This window comes from Dendrobium catenatum, unplaced genomic scaffold (assembly GCF_001605985.2).
Source record: "Dendrobium catenatum unplaced genomic scaffold, ASM160598v2 fragScaff_scaffold_390, whole genome shotgun sequence".
NCBI classification, from domain to species: Eukaryota; Viridiplantae; Streptophyta; class Magnoliopsida; order Asparagales; family Orchidaceae; genus Dendrobium; species Dendrobium catenatum.
The window spans coordinates 5,159,934-5,178,590 of NW_021318852.1; the positions used below are offsets into that span (position 1 = coordinate 5,159,934).

Consider the following 18,657-nt stretch of genomic DNA (forward strand, 5'->3'; position numbering starts at 1 on the left):
GATCGCGGGCACAAAACGAGAAATACCGAGCAATATCAACAATAACGAGAAATACCATTATGTGAAGACAAAATATCGAGTAATACCGAGCAATCCCAAAAAATACCGAGTTTTTCTAGAAAGACTCAATATTTTTTGGGATTGCTCGGTATTGCTCGGTATTACTCGGTATTGGTCTTCACAGAGCGGTATTCCTCATTATTATCAAACAATACCTAGCAATACCGACCAAATACCAAGCAAAAACTGAGTAACAATCCTCTGACCGAACGTAGAGCTACGTCCGGTCAGAGGACGTAATAAAAGTTCCTTTAGAAGACCAATATTTTAAATGATAAAATCAACTTAAGAAGTGGACTCTCTAACCCTATTTAAAAAAAAAAAAACAGAGAAAAATTATAATAACTAATAGAAGAAAACTAAGCTAATAAATTAGGTGGGAGTTTGTTTGCATGGCAAGCCTTAGCTTGCAGTGGTATTAATTTAAGAATTCTATAAATAAGATTTTTTGTCCCTTTAAAAAAATTCAACATAAAATAAGCAAATTAATTATAAATATTATTGCACATTAATTAAAGCAAATTTGTCAAGGGAAGTCGGCTCTACTTATACTTGATGCCTTCCTTCACATAGGAGTTCATAAGGATTTGAGTCAACTTTGACAAAAATATTATTGCCTATCACATTATTCTGATGATAAGCTTATATATCAGCTCGAAGACAAAGTAAGATATTTAAAAAGATTTAGCATGATTCATGACACTTCAAATAATATTTCTTTTTATTAGGATTTCTTTATCAAAGCTTAATTTCTATGTATTAAATTATTTTTATAATAAATTTCATTCATTAAAATCAATTTTAAAAAATATTTTTTTATTAGATACGAATCATTATTGAGATAAATAATAATATTATTCAATTAATTTTATGTCTAAAGGCGAGCGGATTGGAACTCTTATTCCAAATTAGACTTCTTATGATCACATAAGAATAAAAAAATAATAATTTAAAAAAGACTTTTAAGGCATGTTTATCTAAATTTTAATATGCATAATTAATTTATATTAATTATGATACTAAGTGAGATTATAGTTAATTGGAAATTCTAATTATTTTTAGTCAAGCATTGGCCATTGGGTGGGCAAATTATTAGGTCCGGTCACCGGACGTGTTCGGAGCACAATGAAAATGCATCTCATCACCTCCTACTCGGTACTAATCAGTACTAAGCAGTACCGAACTCGGTACTTAGTACTTTACAGTACCAAGCTCAGTACTGCTCAGTATTGTGAATACCGTACGTAAGCTGCGATCAGGTGTCCGAACCCAATAACCATAGGGTGAGTGGACATGATTAAAAAATTGAACTATGATTTGGTGATGAAGTGAGCTCGACCATGATCTGAATGACCATAAAGTATGTCCCGGTTAAGGCTGGCTCTATTTAGCTTTACCGCAAAGAAAACGTAGGGTTAAAATTGTCAATTCCATTACTATCAACCGCTTCATAAATTCAAAGTAGATGGACCACATCTCATCATCTTTTTTTTAAGAATAAATCTGAGAATTTATAGCATTTAATTTAAAATAAATATAATATATTAATATGAATTAAACCAAAATATCATTTTCTTTCTGCACAATAGTAATTTTTTGTGAAAATTTATTAAATACAAATAATGTTTCTCAGCTATATTCTATTAAGAATAAAATTTTAATTTAGAATAAATATAAAAAATAGTATTTCTAATACTTTTAAACTTTTTCTTATTATTGTTAATATAGATCAAATTTAATGTATCTAATCTCCTAAATGAGTCATGAGAAGATCAATATTTTATGTGACCAAATCATCTAAGATGATATTTTATACCAATAAAACTTTATATTTTATATATTACAAAATAATTTAAAATTTTAAAATTTATTCATATTAAAATTTTGATGACCACCATTGTTTAGTTTGATTGGTGGGCGAATGCAGTTGGAAACCCCTCAACTCGTGTTTGATTTCCCCTGAACGACAGCTGCTCTTAAGTGGAGTCCAATCAAATGCGGGTCAAGAGGTTCTTAAAGTGGGTGCCTCTTCTGAATTAGCCGAGAATTAGTGACGCAGCTAATAACTCGTTCCAAAAATAAAATATATCATTGTATTTTAAGTCAAATTTATTTGAATTATATTATTGCACAAATTCCTCTTTTATAAAAGCATAATTTCTTGTCCTCTTCAGAGGGAGAAGCAGCACGCTCAGCAGTTTGTGTTTTTCATCAACTCTGAAGCTGAAGCTGAAGCATAAGGAGAGAAACCAATAGAGACAATGGATCTAAGCTTGGTTCCCTATGTCGAGTCGACGGCAGCCGAGAAAACTGCCGCCGCAGCCGGAGACAGCAAATATCGCGAGTGTCTGCGGAACCACGCCGCCGCGATGGGCGGGCAGGCTTACGACGGCTGCGGCGAGTTCATGGCCGGAGAGGAAGAATCTCTCAAGTGCGCCGCGTGCGGATGCCACCGCAACTTCCACCGGCGGGAAGGGTCCCCGACCCACCGCCCTTTACTGAAACATGCAATGTTGCCGGCACCGTCGCCGGTGGCCTTCTTCCCACCGCCGCCCCTTCCTTTCCACCAGATCCCGACACCGGTTTCACCCGATCCCGGAAGAGGGGCTTCGGAGACGCCGCCGAGAAGGGAAGAAGGGCCGATGAGGAAGAGATATCGAACAAAGTTCACCGCAGAGCAGAAGGAGAAGATGTGGATCTTCGCCGAGAAGCTCGGGTGGCGGATCCAGAAACACGATGACGAGAAGCTCGAGGAGTTCTGCGTCGAGATTGGTGTAAAGCGCCATGCTCTTAAGGTCTGGATGCATAATCACAAGAACAATCTCTCGACCTCTGCTATCACCACTGCCGCCGGGCACGGTCCCTCCTCCGCGGCTGCCGCCGACGCCGCCGCTCCGACTATCCGAGTCTGATCGGATTCCGGCAACATTTCCAAGCTAGTTTCGGAAATTCGCTTAATCCCTAGGGTTTTCTTTTTCCCCCTTTTTTTAATACCTTCTCCCGGAAAAAAATTAGACAGTGTATTCTGGCCGGAGTTGCGGCCGTTGGGAGAAGAATGAACGGAGCTGGATTTTTATATTATTAATATATAAGAGTTTTTATAAATGAATTTTTTTTTTGTTCTTTTATATATATTTCATCTAAATATAATATATAAATAATTATTTAAAATTTAAGAAATTTTTTTTTTTAAAAAAAGAGTTAAAATTTATTGTGTTTTTAAAATTTAGAGTGATAATATTATTTTAAAAAGTGAAAATAAACATAATTATATTTCATTATGTGTGGTATTAATTTAATAATAAATGATGGGGTTGAGGTGTAAGATATTAAATAAAAAAAGGGAAAAATATAGAATTAGTTGGGGGAATGATGGATGGCGAAGAGATAAGACGAGATCGGTGCGTTGGGATTGCTTATTAATGGCTGCGCCCCGTCAGCCCGACCGCCGTGCTCGAAAACGGGAAACGAGGAATGTGGTGGGATACCGTTTCCCAAAAGGATGCATGCGTCAAAAATACCCTTTATTATTTTTATTTTTATTATTTGCTGTACGATCATACATAGAATCCTCAATTAGATGCTCGATCAATTAAATTTTATAAGAATGGTATAGCCAAGACAAAATTTTTTTAATGGAATGTTGCCAATTTTTTTTTAAAAAAAATTCTTTGGCAATAAAATTACTAGCAAAATGACGACTATATGGAACAACTACAAAGTTTATGATTGTATAATATTGATATGTTTTCAAAAAATTAAAATTGGGACCATCCGAATTCCGATTTTAGTAAACTTATAGTCAAACTGAACGTCTCGGAAATACGAACCCAACGACACCAAATTCGACTCAATCCGAGCCCAAATGAGTCCAAAGCAAGGACCCGAAGCGTTGTTGGAAGGTTTGAACCACAATTTGGATTACCAAATGGTTTGCAAACATAACGTGCTTATAGCCGAATCGAGCGGCTCGACGAGACAAATCCAACGAACCCAATATCGCCGAATTACGACATCATTAAGAACTTCAAATGTCTAACGAACGGTCCATGATCAAGGGATTCAATATCAATCGTCCATCCAACCACTCTCCATTTTGATATCTCACCTATTTACGGGCCATGTACTCCAGAAATTTATAAATAGACACCTCATTTCTCTTGAAAGGGGGATCCAAGCAAGAAGAGAAGGAAGAAGAGAAGGAACAAGGTCCTCCTCGACCACCGCCGGACCACCACTTGAGGCCCTGACCTCCGTCGGACCATCGCCTGACCTCGTTGCTCCGTCGGACCACCACTTGAGGCCCTGACCTCCGCGGGACCACCGCCTGACGTCGTTGCTCCTCCAAACCACCACTTGAGGTCTTGACCTCCGCCGGACCACCGCCTGATGTCTTTGCTCCGCCAGATCACCACTTGAGGCCCTCACCTCCGCCGGACCACCGTCTGATGTCGTTGCTCCACCGGACCACCACTTGAGGCCCTCACCTCCGCCGGACCACCGCATGACATCGTTGCTCCGCTGGACCACCACTTGAGGCCCTCACCTCCGTCAGACCACCGTCTGACGTCGTTTCTCCACCGGAACACCACTTGAGGCTTTGTGCACCACCAGGCTACCACCTGAGGCTCGGAATTCTACCGGACCACCACTTAAGGCCCGAACTTCTGCCCGATCACCACTTGAGGCCCTATGCTCCACCAGGCCACCACTTGAGGCCCGGACTTCCACCGGACCACCACTTGAGGCCCTGAGCTCCACCAGGACACCACCTAACACCCGGAGTTCTGCCAGACCATCACCTGAGTCCTAGACTTCTGTCGGACTGCCACTTGAGGCCCGAAATTATATTGGACCACAACATGAGACTCAAACTTCCGTCGGGCCACCACTTGACGTCCGGAGTTCTGCTAGACCACCACCTTAGTCGCGGACTTCTGCCGGACCGCCACGTGAGGCCAAAAATTCTATCGGACCATAACATGAGACTTAGACTTCAATCGGGCCACCACTTGATGCTAAGAGTTCTCCCGGAGTACCACCGTCCTACTACAATATTTCGGACTCCTATCTCCTGCCGATTACAGTCCTTACAACCTCCATCACCAGACAATGGTCTTTTTGACCCCGGTCTCCTACCAACTACGATCTTTCGGACCTTTGTCTCGTGCTAACTATAGCCCTTCCAACCAAGCAAACATGTCTATGATTGTAACTCTCACCATGTAATGCGCTCTATATGACGTACATTTGTAACATCAAGCCAAGGCCCTCTCCCTAAAAAGGGCCTCATTTGTAATCGATTGCAAATACTAGTGGATTCATTCAAATTGGGCCAGGCCCCATGGTTTTTCTCCCTTTTTAATAGTTTCCACATAAAAACTCTGATGTCTCTTACGAACGCTACACACTCTCTCTTATCTGCTTGTGTGTTGGATCTTCACACAACACTAAGACGCTAAACTGTATAATTTTCTACTGCCGCGAATACTCCAGGACGCAACAAATATAATTTTATAATCATTTATATAATGCGTGATGATAAGATATAAAATTTAGTTCATTGTTTACATATATTTTTACACATAGATCTATATAATATTAACATCCTTATAATAACAAAAAAAGGCTTCTAACTTGTAATTATATGTACATCCCTCCTTGAGATTCCAAGTCAAAACTAACCATAATTCCAAGTACACTGAATCAACTTTGAATGAACCTCACAGTGCCTAGGATTCATTTGAAACGGTTTTCTTACTGTTTTTTTAAACAACTTTTTAATACAAAATTTCTTAAATTAAAAAAAAAATTATTTAAAAATTACTCTATAAAATAATTAAAAAAAAAACTATTTCAAATTATTTGACATGAAGCAACAGCATTGTACAGACATTGGCATAAATATCAATGATAAACTCGAAGTAGGTGATGAGTTCAGGGGTGTATGAGGTCGGGCTGTTCGAAGCAAGTGGAGTTGAACGAGGGCCCACGAAGGAGTTGGCCCAAATCTAACAGGCTCTATTCAGCCCAATAATGGACCCTCTAAATCAGTAGAAACCAAAGAAAAATCGCAATCATCAATAGCAGCCATTGGATTTCAATCAAATGGCTAAAAGCATCTCCCTCTCATCATGGTCAACCACTGAAACCCATAAATCCAACAACATTATCCATATACACGGCCGGTGAATATAAAAGCTCCGCGTACCTCTCAACAGTGAAGCATAGTCTGCTTCTTCTCATTCCAGAAAATTTTCTTCTTCTTTCAGGTCATAAAAACTGCAGAGCAAATGAGTCTGTGGGGCTGGCCATGGAGAACAAGCACAGGTGCCTCAGGTTTTGGCCGCTCATCCACAGCAGAAGAGGTTACTGAGGGGATCGATGCCCATGATTTCACTGCAATAGTCACAGGTTTTCTTCGTCTCTGCCATAGTCGGATTTGTTTCCATATTCTCTCTTTTGATTTCACTTACGTAGCTCCTATAAAATGGCATGGTAAAAGTTGAAGCAGAATCAGGCAATAATTATGTACAAAGATATGGTAGCAAAAGACATGGAAATGGAAAGTAATAACATAAAATCAAATGGTTTTATGCAAAGGAAAGATTGATCCTTATTCATACCCAATCTCTGCACCACACTACAACTTAACCTATGGCTTTGTGAAAGATTAAAAACAATCATCCTAACTTAGGCTTGATGGCTTTTTTTCTGCTTTTTAAAACAACTTTTTAGTTTAAAAATTAAATTTTTTTACTAGAAAGCTGCTTTAAGAAGCAGCAAGAAAGCCGTCCCAAATGAAACCTTAGTTTTCAAATTCAAAACTCTTCCAATCCATTATTCTAAACTAGTGCTCTGATGAATAAATTGTGCTGCAACAATAACTGAAAAAATTACTCCAATAAAATTAATAGTAGCCCAAAGACAGGATTTCTAATATGGGACTTCATTACCTCATAGTCCAGGTGCAACAAATGGCATCGGAAAAGAGACAGCAAGAGTTCTAGCACTGCGAGGAGCTGAAGTCATAATCCCATCAAGAACAATTGAGAGTGGCCTGCGGGTAAAAGAAAGCCTCCTTGAACAAAATCCAAGTGCAAAGCTCCATGTCATGGAGATGGATCTCAGCTCCCTTGACTCAGTCGAGACCTTCGCACGCTCATTCATTTCAACAAATAAACGCCTAAACATCCTAATGTAAGCAACATTCACCACTTCTGTAGAAAAGAAATGAGCTTCACATCACAAATAGCAACAGTAACATAAAATATTTTGTTTTTAACAGAGACAATGCAGGAATAATGGCTTGCCCCTTTCAGTTATCAAGAGATGGAATAGAGATGCAGTTTGCCACAAACCACCTGGGTAATAAAAGTTTACACTGGTTGCATTTAGATGGATGCCGCATGAAAAGGAAAATCTATCTTAATTTATGCTTTTACAAGAAACGCTGACGAGTAAAATGAAGCAAGCCTGAAAGATGCCTTCTTTTCAATTTTCATTTGAAATTGCAGGTCATTTCTTACTAACAAAACTTCTTCTGGAAAAGATGAAATCAACAGCCAAAGAAACTGGAGTTCAGGGAAGGATTATTAATGTATCATCGTCTGCTCATCGAAGAGGATATGAACTTCCATTCAGTTTGGATAAGCTAAATGACAAATCAAGGCAATTGGGACCCATTCCCTGTACAATTTCTCATTGAACTACAGAGCCTGCAAATTGGATAAAAACACTAGCCACTTCTCTTTATAGGCCATTACAGAACTAGATAAGCTGACTCTATTTTCATCTTTTGGCAGCTACAAACGTTTTACTGCATATGGCCAATCCAAGTTGGCAAATATACTTCATGCAAATGAGCTATCTAGGAAACTGCAGGTCAGAATGATAATCCCTCAATAATTTATAATATCTTCAAATGTTTTGTTTATGCTGATAGTGAAAAAAAAAAAAAAAGCACACTAATATTCATCTAATGATAACCAGGAAGAGGGTTCCAATGTCACAGCCAATTCATTGCACCCAGGACTAATACAGACAAATATAACCCGCTTCCTAGGCTTTAGTGGTATATAACACTTGTTCACTCACATTTTTCTGGGTTTTGTGTGTCAATAAGCAAAAATAAAAATAAAAAAAAATTTGTTTGTTTCTGCAGCAGCACTTGGAATTTGTTTGAAGCCATTTTTAAAGACCATCCCGCAGGTAAAATAATGTCAATTCTGTTTTATTTGGGGACAAATCAGAAAAAAAAAAATCTAAAAATGAGTAAATAATCTCTTTCATGAAAGTATTAGTTATTTGTTAGATCTGAAAAGCACTAACATCTGCAGGGTGCTGCGACAACTTGTTATCTAGCCATAAATCCAAAAGTAAAAGATGCAACTGGCAAATACTATGTCAACTGCAATGAGGAGAATCCTTTACCTGAAGCAAAGGATAATGATTTAGCCAACAAGCTGTGGGTATTTAGCGAAGAGCTTCTTAGAAAAGGTGGAAAGTAGAACTAATGCAAATGAATTCTTTCAAATGATGAAATCGGTGACCAATCCAATCTCTAACTCCCACAAGTAAAAACAAGTTAGAAATCTATGATTTTCAATTGCCTAGAGCAACAACAATTTCACCAGGCATGCCTTTTTACATTTGCTATATAGATTCTTAGTTTTCAATATTTAAATTATATGGTGCTTGTTTGAGTTTATGACTTCAGATTTTTTACTAATATCTTTTCCAATTGGGATGTTAACTTGGGATATATTTTGATTCGGTGTTAGATAGCTAGCTTTTGAGTTTAGAAAAAAAATTTCTGTTTCACGGCAATGGTTTGTTTTTGCGTCCACCCATACTATAGGAAATGTGAGCAGTTACAGTGATTTTGAACCACGAGAAAAATCTAGCTTTCAAATGCTTTTGTGACCTCATCTCCCCCACTCTTGACCATCTTCACACTTGACTCCGCCCACATCTGCCAACACAGTGATGGCTACATACAATGTGGCAAGGACCTCTAGCTTACTTATTCATCCCTTGTCGATGAAGCCCAAGACTTCCTCGCTGCCAAGTTGTCATAGGTTGTGTGGCCAGCCACGGAAGGTCCAGCATGAGATCACCAGAAAGGCAATCTTATCACTGAAGACAACAATGCACCACCTTACATGCTCAAATGTGTTCCCTAGCACATCTCAAGCAACAACAAATGTGTAGATATACCAAACCACAGCTCAATTGTAAATCTACTAAACAAAAGTCATTAATCTTTCACCATAACTTTTCTAACTACAGCTTTTCATTAGACTTTTAAAATAGCCAAAGAAAGTCTTATCATTTCGTAAAGTCACTCTATAATAGGCTATTAGGCTAATTTATTTACTTTATCACCATTCATTAAGACCTAATGATATTCGAATAGAGGTATGGAAATGCTTAGAAGATCAAAGAATTTCTTAGCTTATTAAATTTTTTAAATATTATTTTGAAGATAAAAAAGATGTCAGATGAGTGGAGAAGAAGTGTGTTGGTTGTTATTTTTAAGAAAAAAGTGTGCACAAGAGTGTAAACAAAAGTGTGCAAATTATAGAGGAATTAAATTTATGTCATAAATTAAAATTATGGGAGAGAGTAATTGAGCATAAGTTACAATGTGATACTAATATTTCTAAAAATCAATTTGGATTCATGCCGGGTAGGACTACTATAAAAACTATACATTTGTTGAGAGATTTGATGGCGAATTATATAGACAGTAAGGAGGATCTACATATAATATTTATTTATTTAGAGAAAGCATATGATAATTTTATAAAAGAAGTGCTTTGGAGAGTTCTAGAAAAGCAAGAAGTTAATAATGCCTATATTCAAGCAGTAAGGATATGTATATAGAAACTATTACTTGTATTCAAACATAAGGCGATTAGAGTATTTTCCAACTTCAGTTGGATTACATCAAGAATCAGCTTTAAGTCCATACCTTTTTGCTTTAGTTATGGATGTTCTTACCAAACATTTGCAAAAGAAAGTACCTTGGTGTATGCTATTTGTTGATGATATTCTTCATATTGATAAGACGAGAGGGAGTTGAAGGAAAACTTGAATTGTGGAGGTCAAACATAGAGTTTAAAGGTTTTCGTTTGAGTAGATTTAAAATCTAATACATGAGTATAATTTTAGTAGTAACATATCTAGTAGTGGAACTATGATATTGGATGATTAAGTTATTAAAAAGAGCACACATTTTAGATATCTCAAATCTATTGTTCAAAACAATGGTGAAATAAATGGGGATATTATTAGTAGAATTCGAGTTGGATGGTTGAAGTTGAGGAATGCATCGAGCGTGTTGTGTGATAGAAAAGTACCCCTCAAATGTAAGGGATTTTTTTATAAAATGGTGGTGAGACCTACAATGCTTTATGTCGCATAATGTTAGCCATTAAAAGAGAAGCATAAAATTAAGCTAAGTGTTACAGAGATGAGGATGCTCAAGTGGATGATTGGCTTTACACTTAGAGACAAAATATGAAACAAGTATATACATGACAAGGTTGGAGTAGCTCTGCTGGCATATAAGATTATAGAGAGCCGCCTTAGATGTTTTGTTCACATAAAACGTCGGCTTTCTGATGACCCGATTAAGAGAGTAGATGTATTATATCCTGCATATTTTAAGAAAGATAGAGGTAAGCCTAAAAAGATTTTATTAGAAAGTATTAGAAATGACCATTTTTATTATACTTAAATAAGAATTTGACTCTTAATAAGAGACAGTGCAGAAAAAAGATTCATGTAGTCAACAACACGTAGTGGGGGGATAAAGGCTTCATGTTATTGGTGCTGTTATTGTTGTTGTTTATGCCTTGGTTAGTATGGCAAGCCTTCTCAATGAAAAGTGCAGTTTTCATTCCCTGTAACATTGTTGTATACTGCTATTCCATACCAATGGAGTTACCAAAGCATAAAGCTAGTATAAAATCACCCTAGCTATATTTATCAAGATAATAAAACTAAAATAAGGAACAGAGACATAAATCATAGCCCATCTCAACAGGATTGGAACCTAGAACCAATAGCCTTTACTGATAGGATGTTCTTTTCTAGATTAACTTGCAGGTTTAAAAATAAAATAAAATTTGGTATAATTTTAATTAACTATGATTCTATCAAGCTAGCTACACCCTGAGTAGAAGACACCATACTTTTTGTTATAGAAGGATGCGGCTTAGCACCATTCAATATAGATAAAATGGTTATCCTTATAAGCAAGCCAATAGACCGAATGAATCCTTTAATCTATCAGCTCCAAAGGTCTTCATCGGAACTATTGGGCCAACCATCCAGTAATCTCTCTTAAACTCAATTGACTGACATCTAAATCGAGGCCACTTGGACTAGTTGATTAGTACTACCAACGTTTCAATTAAAAAAGCAAGCTTTTCAAAAGAATAAAAAAAAGAAATGATAATAGAACTTTGACTAATTGATCTACATCGAAGTGATACCAGAATTTAAAAAAAAAACAATAATAGGAAAGTATGAAATTGTCTTGAAAAATGCTTCAAACTGACCTAACTAGCTTTAAGGCCGTTCAGGGAGAGTTCTTTTTAAAATCTTGCATACTTCATCCATGAGCTCATTTGATAGAGTTTCAATAAATGCACACGATTCCTCAGTTTCTGCAGCTCTTGCTGCAAACCTATTACATATGTAACGCAAACTGCTACAGCACTTTCCTAGTGCAGATTTATTTTCATTATCAACTTCTATTTCATGAATGCTTCTTAGATTCACGCTCTTAGCATCCTTTCTCCACCTTTTCAATATATATTGTGGAGGAAGCTCCTTTATATTTATGATATCTAGTACTTTCAGAACATGACGGCATTGAATCCCCATAAAATCAAATTTTCTGCAACTGCAGATAATGGTATTACCTGCTGTGTCAAATCTTACAATATACTCTTTTGAGCAGTTCTCTGCTTTAACTTTGTACATGTATGTAGCCTGATCATTGTCACAATTGTATACCATCAAATCCATCGACAACTCAAACTCAATTTGGAATATCTTAAACACTGCAGGAGTGTATGCATTAGCAGCTTGCCTCAACATTTTTGAAGCAGGCATCTTTCCATAACTGTGACAAGCATGGAAATCAGCTTGCAGTTCAACATAGCGTCTCTCATTCAATTCACTCTCATAATGCTTGAAGAAGTCCAACAGTTTACACTCCAAACCCAAGTGCACTTTTAGTTTGTGGCTAATGCTTTCCCTAACAAGAGAACTTCTTATATCAGCATAAAATGCTTGGCGCCCATATGCCAAAGACCACTTCTCCCTGTCTTCAAATAACTTAGTCAGCCAAGAATTACTGCCAAGATCATACTTATCTATTAAGCTCGTCCATTCCAACACAAAATCCTCTTCATCCTCTATATCATACATACATCGGCTGAAATCCTTTGCAAATGTTGTTGAGCCTTGAAAGACAAAATTTAGATGCTTCAAGGCATCATTATGGATATGCCACACGCAAATACGATGAGTTGTATCTGGCCAGACAGCAGCTACTGCATTGCTCATGGCTTCACACCGGTCTGTGAGGACTACATTTGGTTGTTTCCCAGACATTGCAGTTTCGAACGTTTTAAATAGCCACTTGAAAGAATCTTCGGAGTCGCCATATAGCAATGCTGCACCAAAAATAATTATTTGCTTATGATTGTTCACTCCAACAAAAGGCGCAAATGGCCTGCCATAGTCTCTTGATCTGTATGTTGTGTCGAGGCACAGTACATCACCAAAGCACTCGAAATCAACCATGGACTTCGCATCGGCCCAGAAGATGCTTGCTAATTTTTCATTCTGATTCAAATGCAAAGCATAATAGAAGGATGGGTCTTCAGCTTGCTTTTCCTGCGCATATTGCATTACAGCTCCAACATCCCCTGGAAGCATCTCAGCCAAATGCTTCGATGGTTCATTATTCTTGTACCTGGTAGACAGAAAAGTTGGACTCTCATTACTTTCAGGTGCTTCATTCTTGTTATCAGATAATTCTAATGCATTCTCTTGGATATTCCCCAAAGCAATAAAATCAACTGGTGGCCCAACTAAACCCCTCCGCCATCGCCACCTGAACAAGTGGGCTTTCGAGGGAATTACCAGTGGATGGTTATGCTTTAACTCAAACTCAGTAACACGATATCTACCATTTTTCATAATCTTAATGGTCATGGATGCAGCACAACCTGTCCTTTCATATGGCTTGGGACCCCTTACAAGCTGTTGATCTCTCTTCAGCTCATTAGTTTTTCTGCTTTGACCCTCTTTATGACAAACATATGTTCTTGAATACACAATGCCTGAAGTCCTTCGTTTCACCAGATGCTTTCTGACACTAAATCCTATTCTAGCTGCATAATTTATATAAAACTCATATGCCTCCTCATCATCCTCAAATTCGATATCAACTTTGGGCACCCAATCCTCGTTATCAACATTTTCCAAAGGCACCGGATTGCTCAAACAATTAGAAGGAATATAACTCTTGTGAACAAGCCTTCCTGCAAGCTTCCCACGGAAAATTCTCTTGCGAATTTTACCATCCACTACCAATTCATTACTTGATTCCAATTGAAATTCTGGGACCTTTTCTACCAGCTCATGGTTATGCTCTGCCTCAAACTCAGTAACATGAAATTTACCATCATCCATAAGCCGAACACCAATATGTGCACCACAGCCAGTTCTTGCGTCTGGCCGCGGCTTCTTCCCTTCCTTCAAGGTCCTGCAAAATCCTTCCTTGTAACAACAAAACGTTCTCGCATACACTGTTCCATTAGAGCGACGCTTTACCAAATGCTTCCTGACACCAAAACCCATCTCTCTAGCATAGAAGCAGTAGAACTGGTAGGCCTTCTCATCGCTCTCGAAAACCATATGAAGCTTAGGAACACAGCTCTTCTCAGAGGTTCCCTCATTGGAAGTAGAGGTGGGTTGCTCCGCTGCTTGGGACATTGTTGTTGTCCCTTTTCAGGCTCAAAATAAGGTTTAGAGGACTTAAAATATGCAATCTTTTTGAAAATCCAAATTGAATCTTGGCAAAACAATGGTGAGCAATTCAGACGGAGGAGAAACTGAATCAGTAAAATCGACAACGGAAATGTCGAGTCGTGAACTCACCTGAGCAGAAACTTGCTATAGTGGCGCATATGAGAAGAAAAAAGAAATGTGGAGAGAGAGAGAGAGAGCGGGGAAGACGAAGAGGGGGATCGGACGAGGGAAAGTTCCGACCTAGGTTGTAGGGATGGGAAAGGTGAGAGCTTTGAGAGGGCGATAAGAGGAAGAGAACCGATGGCGTTCGACACCACGGGGAGCACGACACGTGTGAGTCCAAATCTTTTTATCAAAAAAATATAATTTTAAATTAATAAAATATATTTACATATATTGAGTACAATTTATTTGAAGGGAGCAAATTTAGAGTCCAAACAAATTAATTTGAAATTAAAGTTGTTTTAAACTAAAATAATTTTTTAATATTTAGATAAATTATGAACTTTATTCCATTTATGAGAGTCATAAGAGAGAGAGAGAGCGCAAACATAAATTCAAAATTCAAGAAAACAAATATAATTTTTTTAAGATTATCTTCATAAAATATTCTATCCAATTTAGATTGCTTTGATTGAAATCATACTTATTTATGAAATCAAATTGGCTTTGTGGGGATTGAATCTCAGTGATTTGAATGAGCTTGAATAATCATAAAATATGATTTTTTTTTTTCCATTTTTCTATTTGTTAAGAGTTAAAAAACTTAAAATGGTTGAGAGTACATATTTAATATATTAGTTTTATATAAAAAATTTAACATGCGCAAATAAAAATTATAAGATACACTATAATCTCTTATAGAAAAAAACCTAAAATCGCAGGGTTTATTCTACTTGAAAGAATCCATTATATAATTAAAGATATAATAATCCAATTTCTCATGGAAAAAAACCTAAAATCATAGGATTTATCCTAGATGTAATAATCCACTATATAATTAAAGATATAATAATGCATCCTTCCTTATAATTAAAGAAGAGAATACTATACACAATTAGTAATAATTGTCTTGTTCTTGTTGAAGATATTATAGAGGTTGGGTGTCCATAATCGAACAACTGAAGTCTAATAATAAAAGTTGGATATTATTAGTCAAGTGCTAAGGCATTCGATGGAGACAACGATTGTTAATTATGATCAACATAAGTAATCATGAATAATGTAATAGAATTTTTAAGCTCCCTCAACTCTTAAACCACACTTCCATGTAGAAAAACAAAGTCGTAATTATAGCTTTTTTAAGAACAACATTTGGGTCAATCTATCAGCATTCAAAAAACTACACCGAATAACACATATTGATCATCTTAATCCTACATCATTATTCAATATTTAATAATCTCAAAATTGAATGATCTTGAATGTCTTGAAAGTTGTAAATATACTTACGCTACTTGATTTGTGTTCATTTGAACTTAAATTGAATCACTTTAGGTGTCATAGATTCATCTAGTTGTGGCATTCAGATCAACTATTTGTTTGTTGAAATTTGAGTTCCAATAATTTTGAATTTAATTTTAAAAGTTATCGATTCAAATATTAACTGAAGATCATATCAATCAAGACAGGCTTTCATAGTTCGCAAACAAAGAAGTCATTGTACCAAATATCTCGTGCAAAATCATACTTCTCAAATTGATGACTCCACATATCTATCTTTATTGTTCAATTCGCCTGCAGCTGTGAAACTAAGTTTGAACTTTTTAAATTGATTTTCATGGCTCAAAAATTTTAATTCTATATATATATATATATATATATATATATACGAAGATCTAGCACACACACAGATAAAGAGAGAGGGTCTAGCATTTAGAAGACACAAAGATTTTTATGTGGGGGAAAAACCCTGGGGCCTAGCCCAGTTTAAATGAATCCACTAGTATTGTAGTTGATTACAAATGAGTCCCTTCCTTGGGAGAAGACCTTAGCTTGATGTACATTTTTATAGAGTGCATTACATAATGTGAATACAAAGAGTCACTATTGACGTGATCGTTTGGTCGGGAGGACCATAGTCTAGTGACGGAGGTCAGAAGAATCATAGTCGGCGGGCGACGGAGGTCGGAAAGACTGTAGTCGGCGGACGACGTAAGTTAGGAGGACCACAGTCGGCTGGCGTCGGAGGGTGGAAGGATTATAGTCGGTGGGTGATGTAAGTCAAAAGGATCGTAGTCGGCGGGCGATGGAGGTCAGAAAGATTGTAGTCGGCGGGCGACGTAAGTCAGGAGGACCGCGGTCGGCTGGCGACGGAGGCCGGAAGGATTGTAGTTGGTGGGCGACGTAAGTCAGAAGGACTATTGTCTGACGACGAAGGTCAGAAGGACGGCATCAGGTAGAAGTCTAACAATGGAAAGAAATCCATCTTCGGATAGATGCCCAACAAAAGTCCGATAACCAGTAGAAGTCCGGCGTCGGGTAGAAACTTGGCAATGAGTGAAGGTCTGGCATCAGGTAGAAGTCCGACGTCTGTTGGTGGCCGATGAGAACTCCGGTATCACTTGGGCAGAGTTTCGGCGTCAGGGGGTAACTCTGTTGTTACTTGGACAGAATGTTAGCATCCCGTAGAAGTCAAACAGAATTATGGCGTCCCGTGAAAGTCGGGCAAAATTCTGGCGTCATTTGGAGTTTAGGCGGAACTCCGGCGATGGTCGAGAAGGAGTCTCTTCCCTCCTACTATTCTCTTCTCCTCATTTTCTTCTTGCTTGGGTCCCCTCTCATGAGAAATGAGGGGTCTATTTATAGATTTTCTGGAGTGGCATGACCTGTAAATAGATGAGAGATTAGGGACAAATGTGGAGTGGTTCGATGGAAGACCGATATTGAATCCCTTGATCATGGATCGTTTATCAGACATTTGAAGGTCTTACTGACTTTGGAATTCGGCGATCTTGGGCTCGTTGGATTCGGCTCGTCGAGCCGCTCGATTCAACTATAAGCTCGTTAAAATCGGAGACTACTTAGTAACTCAAATTGTGGTATGAACTTTCCAATAGCGTTTAGGGTCATTGATTCGGACCCATTTGGGCTCGGATTGAGTTGAATTTGGTGTCGTTGGATTTGCATTTCCGAGACGCTCTGTTTGCCTGTAAGTTTACTGAAATCGGAGTTCAGATGCTCTCAAATTTAATTTTTTAAGCTTCAAACTTGATTTTTGCCTTGAGATTTGTGCCCGATTAAGATAATTTTTGCATGACATATGTGTGTGTCTATATATATATATAATAGTATTCATAAAATTGGATGGATATTTTTTTATATACATGTATGTCGTACCTAACCTAAATCATCCATTAAAATATTCGCAATAAATGAACTCATGAAATGAAACACTAGTGCAATTAAAAAACTAAAATGCGGACATCTTCAGTATATGCTTGATTAAATTTTCGAAGTCTTGTCTTATGATCTACTTATTATAGCTTTATCATTACTTTAGAATTAAACAATTACAATGTTATTCGACTAATTTATTTCTACTTTTAAAAAAAAGTATACTGAAAATCACTTATAATTTGAATAATTAAGGCTTCATTTGGGGCACTTTTATAACCACATTGTAAAGGAATTTTTTAATACAAAAATTCTATGAATTAAAAGTTTAAAACAAATTTTTTTATAAAAAAAATTTAAGTCTTAAGCTTCATTTGAGATACTTTTTTTATATTTTATAAAAAAAATTATTTTAAAAACAAAAAAATGAAAAGAAAATAATAATAATTATTATAAAACGTTCCAAATAAAATCTCAAGATAACTTCCTAACTGTTTTTTAAAACTAATTTTTAATTCATGAATTATTTTATAATTTAAAATATTTTTTAAAAACAATAAAAAAATCTAACCCATTAACTTCTCTCATAAGCTGGTTTACTTTCCTAAACTGCAAACAAGTGGTAGCTAATGAACTGTTTAGAGTAACTTTTTCATTGCTTTATTTTTCATATATGCTTAACTATTGCTTTCTAGCTATTTTTAAAAAATTGTGATTAAATCTTAATTTTTAGAACTAGATTTATTAATATTAAATAAAGAGATCAAACATGGTAAACCAATATTACACTTCACAGCTTTAGTAAATCGGCACTAACAAAGCACTAAGAACACAGTTCATTTGATTTGTTGGTTGGGAACTTTTAGTCTATCAACTAAGAGATCTTGTATTCGAGCCTTCTGTATGCGATGTGTGTGCGAATTTGTCTTTAACTGACCAAAATGTTCCAAAAAAAAACAAAGCACTAAGAACCTAAAGTTACCTGTTGTTCATCAACCAGCAACAGACAACTTTAGGTCCATCCAAACTTGAGCAATAAGCATAGGTCCCGCAGGCACAACAAGAAATTATTTTGTATGGACGCCGAACACAGTTTACCGTCCGGAGACTAATCAGAATGTGTCACGTCAGCTGTTCCGGCTGGTCTCTAGACGGCATACGACGTCCGTACAGAATATGAGCCCCAAAGATTGAGGCAAAAAA

The 18,657-nt window shown here is 36.9% G+C and overlaps 3 protein-coding genes across 7 annotated transcripts; 2 read left to right on the plus strand and 1 right to left on the minus strand.

Annotated features, from left to right (window-relative positions):
• Positions 1-2,223: 2,223 nt before the first annotated feature.
• On the plus strand, positions 2,224-3,169 carry LOC110097574 (zinc-finger homeodomain protein 8). The gene has a single exon (XM_020824023.2). The coding sequence runs from the start codon at positions 2,322-2,324 to the stop codon at positions 2,970-2,972; it is 651 nt and encodes a 216-aa protein (XP_020679682.2). The 5' UTR covers positions 2,224-2,321; the 3' UTR covers positions 2,973-3,169.
• Positions 3,170-5,930: 2,761 nt separating this feature from the next.
• Positions 5,931-8,824, plus strand: LOC110097526 (short-chain dehydrogenase TIC 32, chloroplastic). Of its 2 annotated transcripts, none has more exons than XM_020823947.2 (8): positions 5,931-6,474; positions 7,029-7,260; positions 7,349-7,428; positions 7,578-7,731; positions 7,866-7,944; positions 8,053-8,134; positions 8,228-8,271; positions 8,400-8,824. In XM_020823947.2, exons 1-8 carry the CDS (start codon positions 6,354-6,356, stop codon positions 8,568-8,570), a joined length of 963 nt encoding a protein of 320 aa, XP_020679606.1. In that variant the 5' UTR covers positions 5,931-6,353; the 3' UTR covers positions 8,571-8,824. The 2 variants fall into 2 exon arrangements, with proteins under 2 accessions (XP_020679606.1, XP_020679605.1); XM_020823946.2 differs by having other exon boundaries at positions 5,935-6,474; positions 8,225-8,271.
• Positions 7,142-14,475, minus strand: LOC110097525 (protein FAR1-RELATED SEQUENCE 5-like). Of its 4 annotated transcripts, none has more exons than XM_020823944.2 (2): positions 11,636-14,474; positions 7,142-7,280 (listed from the first exon to the last, which is right to left on the minus strand). In XM_020823944.2, the coding sequence occupies exon 1, from the start codon at positions 14,080-14,082 to the stop codon at positions 11,641-11,643; it is 2,442 nt and encodes an 813-aa protein (XP_020679603.1). In that variant the 5' UTR covers positions 14,083-14,474; the 3' UTR covers positions 7,142-7,280; positions 11,636-11,640. The 4 variants fall into 4 exon arrangements, with proteins under 4 accessions (XP_020679603.1, XP_020679602.1, XP_028549854.1 ...); XM_020823943.2 differs by having other exon boundaries at positions 7,146-7,280; positions 11,631-14,475; XM_028694021.1 differs by lacking the exon at positions 7,142-7,280 and adding an exon at positions 10,704-10,721 and having other exon boundaries at positions 11,636-14,475.
• Positions 14,476-18,657: the final 4,182 nt, after the last annotated feature.

What these genes read in the sequence shown, in the direction of transcription:
- LOC110097574 (XM_020824023.2), top strand. Translation starts at nt 2,322, where the DNA reads ATGGATCTAAGCTTGGTTCCCTATGTCGAGTCGACGGCAGCCGAGAAA.
- LOC110097526 (XM_020823946.2), top strand. Translation starts at nt 6,354, where the DNA reads ATGAGTCTGTGGGGCTGGCCATGGAGAACAAGCACAGGTGCCTCAGGT. An exon ending in TTTCACTGCAATAGTCACAG is followed by an intron (nt 6,475 to 7,028) that starts GTTTTCTTCGTC and finishes CTCATAGTCCAG; the next exon opens with GTGCAACAAATGGCATCGGA. An exon ending in AGCTATCTAGGAAACTGCAG is followed by an intron (nt 7,945 to 8,052) that starts GTCAGAATGATA and finishes AATGATAACCAG; the next exon opens with GAAGAGGGTTCCAATGTCAC.
- LOC110097525 (XM_020823944.2), bottom strand. Translation starts at nt 14,082, where the DNA reads ATGTCCCAAGCAGCGGAGCAACCCACCTCTACTTCCAATGAGGGAACC.